Source organism: Electrona antarctica, assembly GCF_951216825.1.
Source record: "Electrona antarctica genome assembly, chromosome: 7".
Classification (NCBI taxonomy): domain Eukaryota; kingdom Metazoa; phylum Chordata; class Actinopteri; order Myctophiformes; family Myctophidae; genus Electrona; species Electrona antarctica.
The window spans coordinates 12775153-12792236 of record NC_136812.1 but is presented as its reverse complement, the minus strand read 5'-3'; the positions used below and the strand labels follow the sequence as shown (position 1 = coordinate 12792236).

The 17084-nt window shown below is 41.1% G+C and overlaps 1 protein-coding gene across 4 annotated transcripts; it reads left to right on the top strand.

Moving 5' to 3' along the window:
* The first annotated feature begins 5338 nt into the window (after window positions 1-5338).
* Window positions 5339-15162, top strand: ctns (cystinosin, lysosomal cystine transporter). 4 transcript variants are annotated; one of them, XM_079505655.1, is made up of 11 exons: window positions 5339-5491; window positions 6433-6583; window positions 7054-7132; window positions 7287-7377; window positions 8054-8157; window positions 8917-9060; window positions 9553-9652; window positions 10503-10622; window positions 12516-12686; window positions 14064-14181; window positions 14420-15162. In XM_079505655.1, the coding sequence occupies exons 2-11, from the start codon at window positions 6520-6522 to the stop codon at window positions 14569-14571; spliced, it is 1143 nt and encodes a 380-aa protein (XP_079361781.1). In that variant the 5' UTR covers window positions 5339-5491; window positions 6433-6519; the 3' UTR covers window positions 14572-15162. The 4 variants fall into 4 exon arrangements, with proteins under 4 accessions (XP_079361781.1, XP_079361780.1, XP_079361783.1 ...); XM_079505654.1 differs by having other exon boundaries at window positions 5343-5496; XM_079505657.1 differs by having other exon boundaries at window positions 5354-5491; window positions 6438-6583.
* Window positions 15163-17084: the final 1922 nt, after the last annotated feature.

Here is a 17084-nt window from a genome sequence, read left to right as displayed (position 1 = left end):
CTTGAGTCCAGAGCTCAACTGGCTTCAGGAACCTCCAGATGTTGACTTGTTATGTATCGTTAGCCCTGGCTGCAACTAGTCTTACACAATTGTTTCTCTAAACATTCCTTTACTTAAGTGGCTATGAGACTCACTGTGTTTGGGTGTGAATGCGGTGTGTGTGTGTGTGTGTGTGTGTGAGTGAGTGAAAGTTATGGATGTTTCTGGTCTCTCTCTGCATGTGACTGAGAGTTAATCTGTGCTGTCAACTCTTAAATTGTCAATCATTAATCAGTGATGTTATCAAGACAAGTCAGTAAACCTGTTTCATTAGTCACGTATTATCACCAGGGAATACGGAGAGAAGTTAAATATTAATGTTAAATATTCCCACTTAAGGGTAGAGTGGAATTAATCAATGAATCTATTCTGCAAAAGTCGAGAGCTCTGAGACTATAGTCCATGCAAATGCAGCCTCCCAAATGTCAGGCATGTGTCCTTTATAGAACAACAGGAAGACACAAATAGATGGAGGCTCGGTTGGTGGTTGGACAGACCAGAGACCATACATGGCACTTCTTACTTTTACTACCATTCTAGTATTACAGATAGTTACTCAGGTTACCCAGTTACCAAAGGGTTTCCAGTTCCACAGACCACACACTTTTACCAATGAAAATGTTTCCAGAATATTTAACCCTGAATTTCCAGGCCTGTATAGAACAATCATTCAGTGCAATAATGAGTCTATTACTCCTACAGAATGTGCAATGCCAAAAGACAGGAACTAGTGTAGCAAAAATGGGCGGCTATGGCTCAGGAGGTAGAGCATGATCCCTGGGTCGGCGGTTCGAATCCCGGCTCCTCCTGTCCACATGTCGAAGTGTCCTTGGGCAAGACACTGAACCCTACATTGCCTCCAATGAGTTGGTCGGTGTGAGCTTTCCACCATTGGTGTGTGAATGTGGGAAGTGAGGACGCTGGCGTCGACTGTTCGCCGCTTCACCTCCCAATGAATGAACCATTGTAAAGCGCTTTGAGCACTTGGAAAAGCGCTATAAAAATGCAATTCATTATTCATTCAAAAAAAATCATAGATAGAATGGTATAATTCTGGGCACGGTGGCACAGTTGGTAGTGCTGTCGCCTCACAGCTAGAAGGTCCTGGGTTCGATTCCCACTCGGGACGCTGTGGGCGCTGGCGGCGTGTCTCCTCCTCCGCGTCATCGGTGCCCATACCCGAGGCGGGGTTGGCGAAAGGGCCTTTCTGTGTGGAGTTTGCATGTTCTCCCCGTGTCCCCTAGGGTAGGTACCCTCACAAAAAACATGCAGTAATCCTGGTCTCTAAACTGCCTCCCCCTGGCCAGCCGGGGCGCCTGATGGAGGGGAAAGGAACTGGTTGGAATAACGTGTGCCTTCCACGCACTACGTCCAACCAGGGAAACTCCCCCCTGTCAGGTGTAAAGGAGCAACTTGGACACTCAGGCATGAAGGAAGCATGAGTTCAAGTCCGTTGCTCTCCCCATGTCCCCCATATATGGGGACTAGGTTGGTGGAGGGTGTGTAGAGCCCAGGATCACATTAGATAAATGACACAAATGGGTTACAAAATCGTGGGATAAAAAATATATATATAATATATATATAATATATATATATAAAAAAAGAATGGTATAATTCTTTTCCAAATTTTGTGGCAAATTGTTTGCTACACCACCTAGCTGGCCTGACCTGGTCAATACGTTGGAGTTGGAGAGGATACGATACTTGAAACTAGACCAAACTGATAAGTTCGATTTGATATGGCAACCCTTCATACAACATCTGGGATAAATCGCCAGCTACAACACTGCTGCTAAACAATGACCAATATACTCTGGTCTGACTCTGGTCGCTGCCCCATTTTGGATCTCAGGGTTTTAGTTTTTAGGGGTGTCTTTGTTTTGTTGTTTTTTCATTTTTATTTTGTATCCTTCTGTTTTATGTATAGGGGTATTAATCTTAAATCTATAATTTCTTTTCAATAGTACCCACCTACAGCCATAATACCCTGACCTGTTATTGTTACTGTCTGTCATGCATGCGTGTAAATTGGTATGTTTATTCTGTACTATGCAACAGCTGTACCAACCGCTCACTACCTACCACACACACACACACACACACACACACACACACACACACACACACACACACACACACACACACACACACACACACACACACACACACACACACACACACACACACACACACACACACACACACACACACACACACACACACACACACACACACAGTTCCCAGTGGCATCCAGTATATGGAGCCATGGTTCAAAGTCAAACCTCTCAGAAGTATCTATGGAAGGGAACATGGCTCCCAGTGCGGTCGTATAGACTGTATGTTTAATATATGTGTGTCTCAGTTCACCTGAGAGGTTTGGCTGAAGCACTTGGTGAATCTGGGCCCAGTGGAACAACGGGTGGTTCAGCCTCACGCTGACTAGACTGACGGACTGGAGGAACGTATACTGACACCATGGGAAGTGGAAGAAATGAACACTAGATTCCATGCACAGACAAATACACACACTCCCATCCATACGAGGGGTGACTGTGGCTCAGGAGGTGCTGGTTGGTACCTTGCATGGCTTCCGCCGCAATCGGTGTATGAATGGGTGAATGTAATGCACAATCTATGTAAAGCGCCTTGGATAAAGGCGCTATATAAATGCAGCATTTACCATTTATTTATTTACCATACAGTATACAGTCAAATCCTGAGTTTTAACTCTGAAAGTGTACACATATGGGTCCATTTGGCTGCATTTGTACACTCTCAGAGTTACACATTGATACATTAATACATTTTACTGTAGGCCTTTAAAAAAAAGAAGCAATACACCTTATATAATTAGCATAATTAGCTAATTATTCCCCAAAACAAGAAATGACTACATTTTTCACAATTTAGTCAAGGATTATCCTAGTCTCTCTTAGACTCCGAGTCTATACATGTCCTGAAATTCGTATGCCATGACTAAATGATTCAAGCTTGTCATTTAGCATATTTGCATAACTTATGAAATAATTAGGCTGAAACCCATAAATAGCTATTATTCTCAGCCATTATTGAGAAGGATCAGGGTACCTACCCTAGGGGACACAGGGAAAACATGCAAACTCCACACAGAAAGGCCCTTTCACCAACCCCGCCTTGGGTATGGGCACTTATGACGCGGAGGAGAAAACACACCCACAGCGCCCACAGCATCCCCAGCGGGAATCGAACCCAGGACCTTCTAGCTGGGCCACCGTGCCTCCTGAAATCACACTTGAACTGGAAAATTACAGTTAATACTGTATATAGGATTTTTAAATTATGAAGTAAATAATTACTGGTTATTATTTACTTTTGTGATTTGTGCCAATGGCACTAGTCAACAAGTGAATGTTGTATTGCATATTCTACCCACATAATTGCAGTTCAGTTCAATATTGAACATATAGTCTGTATTTATTTCCCATCTCTGAGGAACACAGTCTATAACGTGGCTGTGAAATGGAAGACAGAATCAGATTCATATTGTCCAAGCAGATGTTTTATTAACACCACATCTGATGATAACAAGATGAAAACCTGTAAGTTAATGAAGTACAGCTGTGGCTTAATTCTTCTTCCAGGAGAGAACACTGAGTTTGCCGTTTGAAAATCTCACTTCAAAATCTAAATGTTTGACAGACTGCATCAAAGTCCAGACAGATACATGAAACCAGCACCTGCCCCCAACTGTTATTTCCTCTTCCAGAACTGGCTGTAATCGTCTGTCTTGAAGTCGTCTTCGTAGTGGACTTCTTCCTTTTTCACTGTCTTCTTCACCTCTCTCTTCTTCTGACGAGCTCTACGCTCCTCATCCGACAGAGTGGACAGTTCTACCGGCATCTGTCGCACACGCACACGCACACGCACACACACACACACACACACACACACACACACACACACACACACACACACACACACACACACACACACACACACGATTACAAATTTAAGCTGACAATGAATTGCAATTAACGATTTAATTGTGTTTTTTGCATTGAACATTGGAACGTTACAATTTGTAAAGCCTTTTTGCTTTAGTAAAACAAAAAACAGCACAGTAGAACATAATAATATACTAACCATAAGTATCCGCCTTGGTTCTTTGTATCTTATGTTTATAGCGGAACCGTCGGTTCTGATCAAAAGGACCGGATACTGCCTCTCGTATTTCTGCCTGCCGTAGCGCACCACGGACGTCTTATTGGAATTATGCTGAGGAACGTGCGTGTGGAAGAGAGAGGCACCACAGACCACGGCAGATGGACAGGGTTTGAACGGGGAGGACACAGGCTGAGACGTGCGCGGGGGGAGAGAGAGTGGTGATGATGACAGGGTTCCAGTCTGCCTCCTCGTGATATGATGGACACACCTGCATGGACACATTATTAGACTTTTGCTGCTACTGCTACCTCAAGATCAATAAAGTGAAGAATTATCAAAGCACACACAGTCCAGTCAGTAGTTATCTCTTGCAAGCAGTTGCAGCTACAACGACACAGTGATAACTATAATATATAATATAATCAACAGGAAGTTAACATTTTTATAAAAATAAATAAAACCACATGAGTTTCTGTGATGCTCTTATTTGCTCTCTCTTTGTGTTTGTTTACGTACTAAAAGAGTGACTTTGAGAGCTGTTTCAGCGTACAATGAGGAGCATATTTGGACTGGAGTTACATCATGGCAAGGTAACTAAACAACCCAAACCTCTAAAAAAGTGGTCTTACCACAAAGTGGTCATCGTTCAATCTGTTCAATCTGTGTAAATAAAATCTGTCAACGAAATCAACTCACTCTAAAGATCTACAAAAACGCTACACAGAACTATAGGAATATAATGCTAAGTATTAGTTGGAGAGCAATGAGTTTTCCGTTAACAAAGACATTCACACAAGTTTACCGTGAGAACGGAGATCGAGGCATCCAGATCTTCATTAAGGACATCATATGTTTCAGAAGAAATAAAAACGTCTATATTATTTTATGGTAACAAGTAACAACAACAGCATGAGCTTAACCGGAAATAGAAGGTCATACAGTGGAGTTCCCACATTAGTTGTCGTACCGAAACAAATAATGCATTTCACAATGGTTCCACATTAAATTATTCTGCGCACACTATGGCGCACACACACACACATGACGACAATAATTCATTCGTTTAGACGATTGTTGATGGCAAAGCCGCTGAAAACAAGGCATTCCGGGTGCATATCTGTTCATGTAATTTACTGTGTAAATAAAAACATACTTCTATATGGGCGACGCGATGGTGCGTGAGTCAGTCAGCCAGGGCAGTAGGCACATGACATAAATGACTAGCTAGGTCATAAGACTTCAGTCCTCCTCATCACACACTGAACCTGTGAGAAGACAGACATATGGTAGCAAGACTTCAAGCCGGGTAAGGTAAGGTGCGTGGTGTTGTAATGGTTTTAAGGTTTGTTATTATCAAAGGATTTGATATGCAGTGTTCTTGGTGTGAGCAGTTTGTTTTATGTACCGGTATTTATTATCACAAAGAGCTGAATAGCTACTTCTGACTGAGGCTAGTACAGTGATGTAAATAGGTTTTCAATGGTAATGAGTCCCAGGATGGTCTTTTAGATGAGTCCCAGGGACATTTTATGAGTCCCACTTCAGTTAGGAGTCATTATTTTGCCATTTTTACAAATTGCAGCATTTAACTCCCATTTCATTTGATATGGTTATATTCATGTAGAAATGATTATTATAACTAAAGCTAGCAAAATAAACTAGAATAAAAAAACAGTACAGTAGTGTGCATCCCGTGGATGAAGAGGTCGTTGTTTTATTGCGTCCCTTAACTATAAACTGCATTTTGGGATGCAAAATGCACCCTATTTTAATCTCTGCTAGTAATAGCCAGTAGAAAAAAGCAGTTTGTTTACTAAATTAAATATTGTAACTGTATGATCAGACTTTCCCCCCTCCCCTTGTTGCAAAGCACTATTTCGCGAATATGCTAACATTCTAGCCATGTTCAGTTGCGGCTATACCCTGACATTTACTGTCTGAAGTTCTGAACTGAACATAATACTATCTCAGCTTGCTTGTGGCTAAATTCAGAGCAAGCATTTGTGTTGATACAACTCCACCAACTTCGAATCCTGGCATGGATCCAGTCCGACTTGATTGTTCACTATTTGTCTTTTAAAGTGAGCTAGTATATAAATGTTACTTAGTAGGCTATAATTAACTGTAATGTTCTCTCCCGCCGCCAGATGTCAGTGGTGGACTGTGAGAATGACCTTTCCAAGATGTTAACAATGTTCTGTGCTAATATATATTATTGTATTTGTGCCTTTCTTTCATCACTTCTAGGTTAGCTCCCCTAACCCATTCTGAATCTGCAGGCTGCCTCTCTCTCTCTCTCTCTGCTGCCTCTGAGCACATCTGTTCTCACTGAACATGGCAGAGCGAGTTCTGCTAGCAGCGCTGCTGTTGCTTTCCTGGACAGCTAACAGCACATCTGGTGTGTTTTTTGATTGATTGAATACTTTATTAGACAGAAATGTAAACGGTAGAGAGTACAGTCAGACACTTGGTCTAGCACAAAAATAAATAATGGGTTGAATCTAGAGTTGCAATAGCCTACCCTCTATTGACAGCCCAACCCAAACTCCAACACTTCAAAATAATCACCTGCACGGAATTTCTTGACAGAAAGTAGCTCAGAACATGTTGACGACTCGACGGTTGATTTTTATTAAATTAATTTCTTTGTATATTTAAGTTAGTTGTCATATCTGCCCTGTTCAACTTGTGATTACGAAGTCTAAAAGGCAAACAGAAATACAAATTGTAACGTTCCAATGCAAAAAACACAATTGAATTGTTTAATCGCAATTATTTGTGTGACAATTAATTGTCAACTTACATGTGTAACCGTGACAGCCCTATATACAATTGAATTAAAGATGTAGTACTGTTTCTGTCTTGTAGGATCCACAGTGTCTCTGTCTGTTCCTGATGCTGTCATCTTGGAAGAGAAATCGACAGTCAACGTCGCCATCGGTGCCAGGTAACATTGACCATTTACATTGGTGTAATCCATAAACGACAACAAAATAATTATACAATGCCTGTCCTTGTGGTCCAGCTAGACTTTATACTTAGTTTGTTTGGAAGAAGGTCTCTCTGCCATTTTGAAATGGTCTTTCTGTCCTTTCCTGCAGACCGCCTATTAACCAGTCGACGGTCATCCAGTTCAATGTGACCTATAGCTCCATCCACAACTACTCCTTCATCATCACTCTCCCTCAACAGGTAGTGGAGACCTGTCTAGCTCTGTCTAGACTCTAGGCAAGACTACAGTAACCACTTGAACCCTATAGCATCCATATTTTGGGGGGGTGAAGATACTGTACATTTTACAACGGGTTGTTTCGAGGAAGCAATCTGATTGGTTGAAACAGGCTTCTAGCCGTTGTTCCAACGGAACACCTAATCAAAACAAAGAAATCAGCTGCTCCGTTCTCCCAGAGCGCAGCATACTGGGTTGCTAGGCTAGCGAGTTTCTTGGGACATTTGTGGTCGTAGTGGCTACATCTGTCATTAAAAAAATATGATGATTTAGTGATTATCTTAGCGGTTAACTGTTGGATAATTACAATATTACACTCGAGGGGGTGCTTTAACGTCATTAATGCACTTCTGCGCTGCCTTTCGGAACTCGACCTGCAGGCAAGTTCCTGCAGCATCGCAGGCGTACATTAATGGCGTTAAACCACCCCCTCTCGTGTAATATTGCTTAAATCCGTCACAACGTGTCTCATAATCTTGAGTCCTAGTATAGAGCCTGGCACCTGGGGGCCTCCGGTCAACTAAGAATATAGGATTTAAGTCAGGTTAACAAATACAGTAGAAAACATTTCAACATGAATATACAGGGCATCATACTGTGTATATATAGAGAGAGATTGAATGCTGTTTATGTGTTTAGGTGCTGTTGCCAGAGGAAGCGACTTCGGTCAGTTTTGAGGTGGCAGCCCACAGGGTTGGTCGAGTGACCGTGTACCTCCTAAGCAACAACACAGACATGCCGAGGTAAGCTCTTGCTGTAACGGTGATATTGATGAAGTCCACAATGTCTATCTGCCCGTTTGAAAAGTCATCCCTCATCGATCTACCTATCAAACCTGCAGACCTTTTGTATGATGTCATGTAAGGTGTAACGACAATGGCAGTGGTCAATTCAAAGTGACGTTGAATCACTGCTGCACTCTTTTTGCAATGGCAGAGAAATTCTCATCGCAGTGATCGCACCATCAACTTTTTGATTTTCACTTTCCCTCCCTAGTTTTCACATGCACTCTCAGTTCAAAGTGTTTTCACATGCACTTTCAGTTCAAAGTGTTTTCATGTGCACTTTCTCAGTTCAAAGTATTTTCACATGCACTCTCAGTTCAAAGTATTTTCACATGCACTTTCTCAGTTCAAAGTATTTTCACATGCACTCTCAGTTAAAAGTATTTTCACATGCACTTTCTCAGTTCAAAGTGTTTTCACAAGCGCTTTCTCAATTAAAAGTATTTTCACATGCACTCAGTTCTTTTCACGTGCACTTTCTCAGTTCAAAGTGTTTTCACATGCACTCTCAGTTCAAAGTGTTTTCACATGCACTCTCAGTTCATGTGAGGGGCGTGGGAAATCTGGAAATGTGAAAAAGGTCTAATTTGGTGGATAAAATGCTGTCTCTTTATTACTTTTCACCTGTTCCTCTCTGTATATGGTATCTATCTTAGGCAGCTACAGTATGTATTCATCCCTCCAACCCACCCACTGTGATCTCCTTTTCTTTTACAGTTTCAGTCTGACCACAAGGATCCGTTTCCTGGTTATCCATAGCAACATTCTGTCGATAATCAATCAGGTGATTGGATGGATCTACTTTGTGGCCTGGTCGATCTCCTTCTATCCACAAGCTTTGGAAAACTGGAAAAGGAAAAGGTAGCCTACCTATGATGGACATACACAGGACAGACTATCTTCTGTACAAACATAAGTAAAGATCAGATTGGCTACAAGCATGAAAAGTCCAGTTCTGTCTGTCTTTCTGTCTGTCTGTCTGTGGCAGCCTAGGACATGTACATAGTTTGGTTGTAAGAGGCTTCCAACAACTTGGGATGCCAAAAGAAATCAGCTAAACAGCTTGCAAAATTCTGTGCAACCTCGGTAGCCACCAAATATGGCGAAGACGCTGTTACTTGTACCCCTGAAGGGTGTGTGGGTATTTGTCTGGGATTTGCTGATTGCATTCTGTACAGCACCTTGTAAATATTTGTGTGTGTGTGTGTGTGTGTGTGTGTGTGTGTGTGTGTGTGTGTGTGTGTGTGTGTGTGTGTGTGTGTGTGTGTGTGTGTGTGTGTGTGTGTGCGTGTGTGCGTGTGTGCGTGTGTGCGTGTGTGCGTGCGTGCGTGCGTGCGTGCGTGCGTACGACAGTGTTGTAGGTCTCAACTTTGACTTCTTGGCTTTGAACTTGACTGGCTTCGTTGCCTACAGTGTCTTCAACGTAGGGCTTTTTTGGGTACCCTTTATCAAGGTAATTCTATAACATAACCACTTTTTTGTGTCATGGTCAGTTTCTCTTTGTGAGTTCGGTTAAAGGACCACTTTTCAATCTATCTTTTAATTGGTCCTCCACTAATGTTCATGGTAAAATACTAGGGTTGACCTGATCCGATCACGTGATCGGAAATCTGGGCCGATCACGTCATTTTCAAATGATCGGAATCGGATCGGGAGCAAAAGAATGTGATCCCTAGTATCAATAATATATCCATATCAATATTAGACTGGATATTGTCTGTGATTTTGTATAGTGTACTAGTGATGTGACATACGTGTTCTATAAATCAGCAGAAAAATCAGCAGATACTCAAAATCAAATGATCGAAATCAGATCAGGAGCAAAAAAAACATGATCCCTATACAATACAAATCCCCCCCCCCCCCCCCCCCCCCACTCAGTCTCATTGTAGGCCAGTCAATCTAAGATTTGACCCAAAAGACATTGCAATAGTAATCGTTCAAGGTTTTTTTATGATCCTTAGGGTCATCCAAATAGCATATTAAAAATTGAGTATTATATAAATTCCCTTCTTTAAAATCCCCATCGATGTCACTGGTGGACGGGTTTCCGAACTGCGGAACAGCCCTCCGCTGAGACACAGACCGAGTAGAAAAAAAACTCTGGCATTTTGACATGATCATTAGTGAGGACCAATTGTATACAGATAGGTTGAAAAGTGGTGAAGTGGTCCTTTAAAGTCACGTGATTTATTAACGGTATATTCAGACCGGGGGATAAAAAAAGTTTTATGCATCCACCCCATCCATCAATCTAACTGCATGCGTGCCCTTGTCTCTGTTTGTCTATTTGTGCGGTATAGGAGCTATTTTTGGACAAGTACCCAAATGGAGTCAATCCTGTAGCTGCCAATGATGTCTTCTTCAGTCTTCACGCAGTCCTGTTCTGTTTGATCTACGTGTGTCAGGCTGCAGTATATGAGGTAGGTGCATACACACACACACACAGGGGTCTCAGGCTGCTGTATATGAGGTAGTTACACACACAGGGGTCTCAGGCTGCTGTATATGAGGTAGTTATACACACAGGGGTCTCAGGCTGCTGTATATGAGGTAGTTGGGAAAACCTGGAATGTTGACTGTTGTTTTCCAGTCATCGAAACTGACAAAATGGTCCAATTGTCCTGGAACATAAGTAGATGTCCTGGCAACAAAATAAATAAAACTCTGAATTCTAACTGGGGACGGAGTCCGGGAGATGGTTGGATTATTGCTAATGATCATTATAACAATGTGAAAGAAAATAATTGAAAAGGTTATATTCGTGGACAATCAAAATATGTTGGAATCTTTTGATGTGGTGTCATTCTAATCTATGTTGACGTGTGAATCCGACTATCTAGAAAATCTAAACACTACACATTTGTTTGTTGAGGTGATGCAAACATCATGTTGAGATGTGATTACACTTGTTTTCAATTAATCAGTTTAAATAAATAAGTAGCCTGTGTATACTAGTAACATTCTTCCTTGATTTCTGAAACGGCAGCCATTTGGTAGCAAGCTTGTAGTTGGCAAGCTGGTTAGTTTGGGTTTTACTCAATCAACCCAAAGTGGCAAGTCGTTCATCTGATGAAAAGACTGCTGCGTCCTTTACATCTACTGTTATTGTCGTAATGTTTCCCTACGTGAAATTGCTTTGCAATGTATAATTTATTAATTTTATTAACACAAATGACAACAAATTGACGTTGAAGGGAAAGCGCTGACTGTGGGGCTGGGCTGTAAGAGGGGAATATATGAGCTAAGACTTTACCAATAGCAAAAGATTATCCCAATCTCCAATAAAATGGGTGGTAGATCCAGCAATACATACTGTAGATTAGAACGGAAAGATCCACATACCAAATAGTTCTCATCAAGAGGATCTTTATTTAATGCAATGACGTGACGTGAAGGTTTTCCTCAGATGCTGGTATGGACAGAAAGTCTCCATCTTAACCACATGAACCCTAGCGTTCTGGGCATAATGGGCTAAAATAGACAAACAATTTGGCGAAAACAGACAAACATTACATTGCTATTTTCGCTATTTGATGTGTAACGAATACTAGTTTAAATACCTATTGTCCCATTATAAAATGATGTGATATTGCCATCAGTCAATTCAAATTGTATAAACTATGAAACAATGCATTTCATTTCACATACACATATGTTCGACACAGAATAGCTACTGTATGTATACAAGGCACACCATATGTGTAAATGTGAATAGAACGGGTTGTTTGCTACAATTTGATGGCATTATGCAACAAATGTTTTTATCGTGCAAATGTAAAAAAAAAAAGAGGAACTAACCAGGTGCTTAATGGAGTAATGATGATTAAAAGGTGCTCACACTGATCAAAACGGGATCAAGGCATAGATAAAAAAAAGAGACGATCCGGGCACTCAAAGTTAAAAAGAGGAGGGAAGCCTTTATTAAATTAAAGCGACTGCCACTCTCGTGCCACTAATTGGGGTGTGTTTGTTTATGATATATCTGGCACATGATTGTATACAAGATGGGCACGTGCATTTCTTGTTGAGTTTTTGTCTTAACCCATTTTGAGCGGGAACCCCTTTTGGTGTTAGCATTATGTTATGCTTTAGCTATTGAAAAATAGCAGATCTACAAGCTCATAGCGCGCCACCGAGTGGCGCGCTACGAGCTTGTAGGTCTGCTATTTTTGAAAAATCGAAGAACGACTGACATAGAAACATAGCTTTTTCAGAAAACTGTCAGGATGTAGAAGACATTTTTAGAATCTGATCTCAGGTCAAAATGGGTTAACTTGTGTGTGCGCGTGTGCGTGTTTGTTCTTTCTCTCCAGAGAGGTGGTCAGAAGGTGTCCAGGGTAGCCCTGATCTTGCTGGCAGTTGGCTGGGCATTTGCATGTGCAACCCTTTTTGTGGCAGTAGCCAGGGCTATTACATGGTTGGATTACCTCTACTACTTCTCTTACATCAAACTAGCCATCACTGTGATCAAGTACATGCCACAGGTAAGCAATAAGCCTATCTCACAGAATTTCCCCGCCCCCCCTAAATACGCCCCCTTTCGGGGTTAGTGGTGATAGCGTGACGTCACTCCATAGACGCTACATGTTAACAGAGGTAATTTAAGAAGTCTACAACTTTTGTTTTCTCAAGGTAAGGTTTGTTCTATCTGTTCGACCTGATTTACCATCTTGTTTGCTTCATAATAATATTGGTCTGTCACATTTTTACATTAGAAAATGTACTTAGATTCTCCAGAGAAAAAAAACGTGTAAATGCTCATGTTAAAGACACCACTATTTACCGGAAGTGGGCGTGGAAAGCGGGCTGTGAGATAGGCCTATACCCAAGAAATGTATTCAGACTCACGGATAATGTCGTTGTTGTTGTTGTCTTTGTTTGTTATACAATTTACAATTTAGCAGACACTTAATCCAGAGCGATTTACAGTAAGAAGGAACAAAAAAACATGGTAATACATCAAATACATAAAAATTGTCATCAATCATACGTAAGCTAAGAACAGTGGAACAGTGGAATATCTATGTAATGAAACTATGCGTATACAGTATACACTATAGAGTGCTATATCTACATAAAATGCTATTTAAGTTACATAAGTTGAGCCTATACATACGCCTGTAAGGTCGTTGAGGCTAGGGCAAGTGCTACGGCAAGTTCTATGGGCTATGGCGGCGGAAGATAGGGAGTGAGTCTGCAGTTCTGATTGCTATGGGAAGTACATTCCATAGTCTGTATCCACGGAAACCCAGACGTTTTGTCTGTGGACAGCTAAACGTCTCCGGTACCGTTGGCCTGATCAACATAAAACTGTGCACACACACTCCCTGGATGCCAGAGCACAACCTCTGCCCTAAAAGTTTCACATGGGCCTGTTATAGTGCCACCAGGAGGCCGTTTTTTGCGAAACAATATTTTTGCAAGCAAATGCCACCCTACATTTTTTCAAATCGGCCATATAGTGCAAAAACGCCATCAACATTGATCCTCAACTAATACAGATTCCACAAAGCTTTATAATGACTGAATTCCAAACAACAACAACCTACCAGACCTGGCGGAGACCTGTGCTCCTTGGAGAACTTTTTGAGTGGTGCAGCCACTCTTATAGACAGCTATGTGTGTCCCTGGCTGGATCGGTCTGTCTGAGCACGAAATGGCGTTTTCGTGCACACACACACACACACACACACACACACACACACACAGTATAGTGTATACTGTATATGATGATTTGGTGTGACAGTACAGTAGAGGGACCCCCTGGGGAACCCCACACGGTAACTGTCATTTTTCTTCCTAGTTGTCTTTGATTTTCCTAGTTGTCTTTGATATCTAAATATTGTGCTCGCTCGCTCTAGGCCTACATGAACTACAGGAGACAGAGTACTGAAGGTTGGAGCATTGGCAACGTGCTGCTGGATTTCACTGGTGGATCGTTCAGCATTCTGCAGATGGTCCTGGAGTCGTACAACAACGGTAAGCAAAAAGAGGCTTCGCTGGAGTTTATCATCTAGATTTGATTTAGTTCAGTTATTTCAAGTTTTCATGTTATATATATATATATATATATATATATATTCTTTCAGAGCGAATGTTTTAAACGTTTTTTTTATTAATTCCTCTACCCCTGATTGCGTGCGTGCGTGCGTGCACGCGTGCACGCGCGCCACACATTAATTCTCTCTTGGTCTGTCTGTCTTTTTTTTCTTACCAGATGAGTGGAATTTGATATTTGGCGATCCAACCAAGTTTGGCCTGGGTCTTTTCTCTATGATGTTTGATGTACTGTTCATGATTCAGCACTACTGTCTTTATAGACCCAGAAACCAGCACTATGAACCTTTGGTAGTGGAAGACGAGGAATGACACACAGTTTAGTTTAGTTTTAGAAAACTAAACTAAACAGAGATACACACGCACACAGACACAGATATGCACAGAGTTTGTACAGCAGTCTTTTCCAACCTGGGGCTGGGGGTGACATGCATATACACAAACACAACCTTATTTCAGTAGTTAAGCACACAATTTGCACAGCTCAGGCAGCTAATAACCCAAACCAGGGTTTGCATTCGAGGCCTTACTTTTTCAGAAGCACATGTAATAGTTGTGGATAGTTTGATGCTTCAGAAGCTGCAATTTGCACAGTCACAGAATATCTGAATTTAAAGGGACCCATTTGTGAATGTCAAATTCTCTCTCGGAACAAGGGCATCGAGTTGCTTTGTTGACAATGAAATTAAACTTTCTACCCCTCTGTTTTCTAGCTATGTAACTGCAGCCTTTACAGCTTAAAGTCTGGCTGGCCAGTGTAGACACCTAAAACACAAATGTTTGTTTTTCTTTACTTTTTTTTTTGTATAAAAAGTGTATTTTTATATTTTCAAATGTCAAATTTAAAAAAACTAAACTATTTTAATCTATGTGGGACTTCTAATAAATCAGTTTTCGTGTTGATCTAAGTGCTGCCTCTTATTCTTTAGGCTCTATGCCGCTTCATCTTTTAGGTACTACTGTATTTGGAAATAGTTTTACAGGGCCTGTTTTTAAGTTGTTCAGAAAGAAATTCCCTTTCTGGCCAAAAAGCACGAGGGCAACAATGGCAAATTATTATGGCAATAATGGCATAGCCGCATATACCATATAGCGATTTGAAGCGGCAAGGAGCGAGGTAAAGGTCAGGTTAAAAATAATAGGCAACTATTTAAAAGGATTCGATACAAAATGTACAGGCCTAACAAAAAAGGTTAAAATTAGCCCAATGTACTTGTAGTCCGGGAGTGCCCTGCACTGTATATATGCTGAGCTGGTGTTGTCTGGTGAAAAACCGGTTTAGATGATTTTTGGTCTCTTTTAAAGAGACCAAAATTGAAATGAAGGGTTACATGCATGAATTGAGAAAATGTTGTGAATTTTGGGATCATGGAACTCTTTCAAAGCACATCATAATTAATATGCAGGGTGGTTGGTCTAATGGTCTATTAAATATGTCTTTCTAAAAAACAGTGGGGCGACTGTGGCTCAAGAGGTAGAGCAGGTCGTCCAATGATCCATGGGTCGGCGGTTCGAATCCCGGCTCCTCCTGTCTACATGTCGAAGTGTCCTTGGGCAAGACACTGAACCCCAAATTGCTCCCGATGTGCTGGTTGGTACCTTGCATGGCTTCCGCCGCAATCGGTGTATGAATGGGTGAATGTAATGCACAATCTATTGGATAAAGGCGCTATATAAATGCACCATTTACCATTTCAAAGTTTACATTGCAAACATCTCTGAAGGACACACGCCAGTGTTTATTTCAGTGAGGTACTATACAAATATATTGACAGATTTGACACCCATACATAACATTTACACCCTACTTCAGCATGCTTGTTGGCCCAGGGGTATGTGCCATGCCATGTAGGCCTATGCCTAGCCATACATCACATTTACTCGCATGCACACATGCACATGTATAAACGCTGCACAAAAGGGAAATTTCACAACACCAGTGCTCATCAGGAAAATCTATTTTAATGTTTTCACAGACACAGACCATTCATTCCTTCATTTCTGGGCTTGATAAAAAAAGATCTCTGTTAGTGTGCACACAATGAGAAAAGACATATAGTACATCAGAAAATATACTGAATGGTTTAAAAATAATAACATAAATTACCACTTTATTTGCTTCCACTACAACTACTTTAAATTTATTCTGTGTATTTGATTAAACAATCAGCTGTATAGAATGTTAAGATGTACAGAAAGTCTTATTTTTGCCCGTGTAAAAATGAAACAATTTACGATAAATACAAACAATTTCAGCAATACTTATTCTGAGAGCTATAACATGACATGCTGCTATATTACCAACCACAGTTATGAGAGTGAATACAACCCATTTCTAAAAGTTACAACGAATTGTTAAAATTCCAATCTATAGGTACATCTCAGGTTTTATCTCAATTTTATTGTGACATACAGTAGACATAACCCAAACATAAAAAGTACAGGTTTCAAGTTCATCGAAATATATATTATATGGCATTTAGTACTTAACAGTGGCCAATGAGATTTATATGAGATTTCCTACAGTTTTATATGTATAACATTAACATGAACCAGTAATAACAATACTCATGTTACACACCTCAGGTGAGGAGAAGACAACATCATTTTGCTTATTATCACTGGTTGCCCTGCTAAGTCCAATGTCCCTTTAAGTGAGTGGGGGGGGGGGGGGGGGCTTTCACATAGTAGTCTCGGTAGTTATGCACGTTGATTTTGAAATAGTGCTGTCCTGCATGGCATTCTTGGCCTTGATGCTCACACAGTATCTGGTCGATGATTCAAGCTCGCCAACTGTGCACGATTCTTGGCCTACGACTGTTACC